At 46.4% G+C, this 5,916-nt stretch overlaps 1 protein-coding gene across 1 annotated transcript in view; it reads left to right on the top strand.

Moving 5' to 3' along the window:
* Positions 1-5,916, top strand: part of LOC111954788 (CUB and sushi domain-containing protein 3-like) — a 53,054-nt gene that overhangs the window by 27,051 nt on the left and 20,087 nt on the right. The window contains exons 7-8 of the mRNA XM_023974701.3: positions 572-757; positions 3,438-3,611. Of these exons, the coding sequence (XP_023830469.3) occupies positions 572-757; positions 3,438-3,611 (360 nt within the window). The remainder of the gene's footprint in view (positions 1-571; positions 758-3,437; positions 3,612-5,916) is intronic.

The following is a 5,916-nucleotide window of genomic DNA, read 5'->3' as shown; positions in this document are numbered from 1 at the left end:
ATTGGACAAGCCCTGAAGTAACCACAGGCTAAGTCCAGGGTCAGACTGCTATTGGACAAGCCCTGAGGAAACCAGAGGCTAAGTCCAGGGTCAGAATGCTATTGGACAAGCCCTGAGGTAACCAGAAGCTATGTCCAGGGTCAGAATGCTATTGGACAAGCCCTGCATATCGAACAAACTAGAATCAATTACATTGTATCTGATTGGACTATTTTGGCAAGAGGAAATATAACGCCCACATTGTGTTGGCCTTTGTTGATACCAGTAAATCTATCTTGCAGGTTCTTGAAATTCGTAATAAGCCATTGTGCCATGTACTTGCTTGAGATGTGCACACTTATCTATTTTGTATATATTTTTATTATCATTCCTTTTTATCATGCATTAAGATTATGCATTAAGATCAATGGAAGATTGGCGCGAAAATTCCGTTTCATGTTAGGATTTGGCCCTATATGAGTGACTGCAGAAGGTCAAGCGTGTGGTAAGTGTTGGAATGAGTTGATCCCTTCCATGTTTCTGTCAAATAACACATGCTTGTCTTTTTCCCCCTCCGTATCTTCCTCTTCAGTGGTCAACTGCTCCGATCCTGGGATCCCAGCCAACTCCATCAGACAGAGTAAGATAGAACACGGGAACTTCACCTTTGGAACCGTGGTGTTCTACAACTGCAGCCCAGGGTTCTACCTATTCGGTTCACCCGTTCTTACCTGTCAGCCCACGGGACAGTGGGACAAGCCTCTACCGGAGTGCATCGGTGAGTCTGGTGTCACTGTATATGTCACGTCTACCTCTACTCCACCTCTCTGGCGCTCGACAACGGCAGTTTATTCATTATTACGCACACCTGCCACCATCGTTACACACACCTGCACCTCATGAGACTCACCTGGACTTCATCACCATCCTGATTACCTTCTCTATATCTGTCACTCCCTTTGGTTCTTTCCCTAAGCGTAATTGTTTCTGTTCCTGTGTTTTATGTCTGTACGCTACTCGTGTTTCTTGTTTTGTTCCATGTTCCATTATTTATTAAATTCACTCCCTGTACTTGCTTCCCGATTCTTAGCGTACACGTTACAGAATAACGCCTCACCAAGGGGAAGCAACAGGGATCTTTTTTTTTACTGGTGACGTCGGGTCCAAGTGCCACTGCCGAAGCAACTGGTGATGCCTCAGCCGGCTCGTCAGGCTTCCATGCCTCAGCCGGTTTGTCAGATTCCCGTGCCTCGGCCGGCTCGACAGGTTCCCACGCCTCGGCCGGCTCTATGGGTTCCCGTGCCTCGGCCGGCTCTACGGGTTCCCGAGCCTCGGCCGGCTCTACGGGTTCCCATGCCTCGGCCGGCTCTACAGGTTCACGAGCCTCGGCTGGCTCTACGGGTTCCCGAGCCTCGGCCGGCTCTACGGGTTCCCGAGCGTCGGCCGGCTCTACYGGTTCCCGTGCCTCGGCCGGCTCTACGGGTTCCCGTGCCTCGGCTGGCCCGATAGGTTCCCGCGCCTCAGTAGAAGCGACTGGCCTGCTCCTGCGGCTGAAGCAGCACGTCAGGGAGGGGGTACTGTCATGTCTACTCCCGCTCCCCCTCTCTGGTGCTCGACGTCGCCAGTTTATTCATTATTACGCACACCTGCCGCCATCGTTACGCGCACCTGCACCTCCTGAGACTCACCTATATCTGTCACTTCCTTATATCTGTACGCTACTCGTGTTTCTTGTTTTGTTCCATGTTCCATTATTTATTAAATTCCCTCCCAGTACTTGCTTCCCGATTCTTAGCGTACACGTTACAGTACATGGTGGAAAGAGACTCAGTAATGTGCACACTGCAATATATGCAAGCATGTGGTATATTAGAGAAGTTTCGACAGTTGAAACATTGTCACCAATAAACCACAGAGTTAACCACAGATGGCGGTATGCGGAGTCTCTTTTTACCATTCACTGAACTTATTTTGATATCCAGCACCTGCTCAAAGACATTGCTCATCTAAAGTGTCCTGTTCCTATAATTTGTTGTCGCTGTCTCACGGTCGGTCTGTCTTTCCCGGAGAGAGACTGCCGACTTGGCAACTTGGCACTCGTGGCTAATTAGCATATTATTCCATTAATTGAAGCTGAATGAGTTGCCTGACCCCCTCTGCTTAAGATCAGTGTTSTATTGAGGGACAGGTGGAACAGCTCTGTGGATATTACACTAATTAGGGATGCCAGATTGGCAGCTGATCCCTCTGTTTTATGGTGTGTATCTTCAACATCCTCCTCAAAACAAGCTGCATTAGACACCAGCTGTACTGGCAACCTGGCATGTCTCAACATCTACTTTATACACAGGGCTTCAAGGTTTCCTACTGGCTGTCTCAGTGTTCCAAACACAACCTGGGCCTCCTACTGGCTGAGGGGCTCCAATCAGTGCCCTCCCTCCCAATCCCAACCTTATTGAACTATGATGTGTAGCCTACTGTTTTCCCTTAAACCGTATCATACGTTAGCTCTACTAAGGCCCAATCAGTTTGGTGTTCCTGTTGCGATGTGTTTTATAAGGGATGAAAAAACCTTCGGCAAGATGAATGAACGTTCTTTCTCCCTCCATGCCTTGTTCCCTGTTTGATCCACCCCGCTGTGACATCGACACCATGTCCAAAACGTTCCTTTCATTTAGACACGCCTTGTCCTTTCTGCTGAATTAGCATGTTAATACCGGACCTGCTCACTTTTTATAGGCCAGTAGCAGACAAAAGAGGAGAAAGTTTAAAGTAAACTTGCTGATTGTAGCACATTGTGGGGTGAATATTTGAAAAAATAATTTGATTATTTTAGCACCCTGGCCTTGATAATTTACTAAGTGAAAAATGGATCAAAGAATGATTACAAAGGATGAGGACAGTACCGTCTACTTTGGAACGTTGCCATTATGAGCTTAAGTGCTAGTACTGTATATTTATCGTGGTGAATCTCGTACACTGGTCTTATTCTATGAGCAGAGGTACTGGATATTTTGGATGGGTTTCCCGGAACCCAAAATAAACCTAGTCCTGGACGTAAAAGCACTTTTTGTAGTCCAGGACTAGGCTTAATCTGCGTCCGGGAAACTGGCCTATAGTGTGTATTCTAAGTAGTTTGTATGATACAGTATTCCCCTCAACGAGGAGAAGTAGACTAGAACAGTGTTCCATCCATAGTCACACATCTTGTTCTAGCTATCTTTATTGCTTACATACAGTGTGTGTCTGAAATGGAACCCTATTCCCTATATAGTGCACTACCCTATAGGCCCTGGTCAAAAGTAGTGCACTGTATAGTGAATAGGGTGCCATTTGGGATGCAGACACAGTGTGTGGCCTCAATCCTCTAGAGAGTGACGACAGTACCTTCCACTACATTAGTCCTGTCAGCACTCTGAGCTGACAGCATCCATCTTGTGTGTGTCTCTCTCCTCCAGTGGTGGACTGTGGTCACCCCGGGTCCCCTCCCAACGGCCAGCTGAACGGGGATAAATTCACCTTCGGCTCTACCGTTCGCTACGCATGCATAGGGGGGCGCCAGCTGAAGGGCGAGTCGGCGCGCACCTGTCAGCTCAACGGCCACTGGAGCGCACCCATGCCCTTCTGCTCAGGTAAGTCCTTTACATACAGGGGGGGTTGTGAGTGGGTGGGGGGTGGCTGTGTCTGTGTGTTTGGGACACAGGTTGTCCAAGGTAAAAATGACTTAGTCAACTTTATGTTATGCACCATATGACAATTTCAAGGCTTGGATTTTCTGTCACGTTGACGAAGCTCAAATGATCATATCTACATTCATCAGTTTTTGTCCTTTCTTTTGATAATACCTTTTTTATACACGCATACGTACACGGCAAGAGCTATAATCGGACGGAGACAAAGCGAGAGAAGGTCATATCGAGGACTTCTAAATAATAACTGAAGAAGTATAAAGATAGCTCATAATAGTGGAGGAGGATTTAAAAGCGGTGGTGGAGCAACACATTGGTTCCAGCAGAATAGAAGAAACGAGAGGCATTGACTAACATGTGGGCAAGAGAGATCACCCTCTTCACCCTATCGTGGGTGTTGTGCCTGGAGCCCTGACGTCAACACAACCACAGCTAGCTAGAATAGCCACAACTGTCCTTTCTTCACAACACAATGTCRGTCTCTCGCTTTCTCACTCTCGCTCTCTCTCTTTATCTCCTTTCCTCTTTCTCTATGCCCTTTGTACCTCTTCCTCTGCTCTTTTTCTACCCCTCTCCCTCTGTCCCTCCCCTCCCTCCCCCTCTCTCTCTCTCTCTCTCTCTCTCTCACACAGACTTAGTTACCACGCATTCCTTCCGCCCAAGAAATAACTTCTTTCTCCTCCTCTTCTTCTTCCTATTCTTCCACTCAATATGTAAAGTACTGTAGCTAAATAGATACATTATGATGTGGTGCAATGTGCAGGGAAATCGTTATATGGCTACATTTAATTAAAGATTGCACCGACCCCATCAGGATGGGGTATGGTGGGAAAATACATTTGCAGCTAAAGTTATTTTTTTTTTGCCGTAGAAGGATGTCATTCCCTGGATAATGAGGGCCTCTTTATTTCCTCTCTTGTTGGGCCTGCATCCCAAATGGCACCCTATTTACTGTGTAGAGCACTACTTTTAATCAGAAACCCATTGGTCAAAAGTAGTGCCCTATATAGGGAATAATATGCCATTTGGGATGCAGGCAGGGCGGTCTTTGGACAGGTAATTGATCTGTGGGAACTACTGGTTAGTTTGCTGTCCCTCTTTTATTGAGATGATATGCCATCTGCTTTTCCCTACGGCAGACTGCAAAGGAATCATCTCACCCTCATCTCTCCTGGGAGCATCGCTAGTTCTCTCGTCCTGTCTCTCTCTCTTTCTTTCTCTCTTTCTTGTCTCGTTGATTATTCCCCAAAGTGAGTCATTGGCCAAGATACAACGTTTGAGACAGTTGAAAGAGAGAAGAGAGACACAGGTATTTACCTTCAATACAGAAGATGGTTATTGAGTGAAGAAGTCAAAAATAGTTTTGAATCCAACATCACAGATCTATTTCCCTGTAGTATTTCCCTAAACCTCCCCTAGCTAACCCTGTTATTGAGTAGTGTAAAGAGTTTACCAGTGTGTAAACCTCCCCTAGTTAACCCTGTTATTGAGTAGTGTGAAGAAGGGTTTACCAGTGTGTAAACGCTCCCTAAAGCTAAGCGCATGCTATTGGAGTAGTGTGAGGTTTAACAGTGTGTAAACCTCCCTAGCTAACCATGTTATTGATTAGTGAGTGAAGGGTTTTACCAGTGTGTAAACCTCCCCTAGCTAACGCCTGTTATTGGAAGTAGTGTGACAAGAGTTTCCCAGTGTGTAAAACATCCCCTAGTAACTGTTATTGAGTAGTGTCGAAGAGGTTTTACCAGTGGTGTAAACCTCCCCTAGCTGAACCCTGTTATTGAGTAGTTGTGAAGGGTTTTACCCCAGTGTGTAAACTCCCCTAGCTACCACGTATTGAGTAGTGTGAAGGGTTTACGCAGTGTGTAAACCTCCCCTAGTTAACCTGTTTATTGAGTAGTGTGGAAGGGTTTTACCATTGGTGTAACACCTCCCCTAGCTAACCATGTTATTGAAGTAGTGTGAAGGGTTTAATAGTGGCGGTGTAAACTCCCCTAGCTAACCATGTTATTGAGTAGTGGTGAAGGGTTTACCAATGGGTTGGGGTAAAAAAACCTCCCTAAGCTAACCATTGTTATTTGAGTAGTGGTGAAGGGTTCCAGTGTGTACCCTCTCCCTAGCTACCCTGGTTCTTGGAGTAGTGTAAAGAGTTTCAGGCTGTGTGCGCAGTGGAACCTAAAGCTGCCTTTGGGCTGACTAGTGAGATATAAGAACACAAGCAGACAGTCTCACCTCTTCTAACTGAAAGTGA

The sequence above is a fragment of the Salvelinus sp. IW2-2015 genome, linkage group LG30, assembly GCF_002910315.2.
Source record: "Salvelinus sp. IW2-2015 linkage group LG30, ASM291031v2, whole genome shotgun sequence".
NCBI lineage: Eukaryota > Metazoa > Chordata > Actinopteri > Salmoniformes > Salmonidae > Salvelinus > Salvelinus sp. IW2-2015.
Note: the sequence above shows the minus strand (reverse complement) of the source record. Positions and strands in the feature narration are given on the sequence as shown.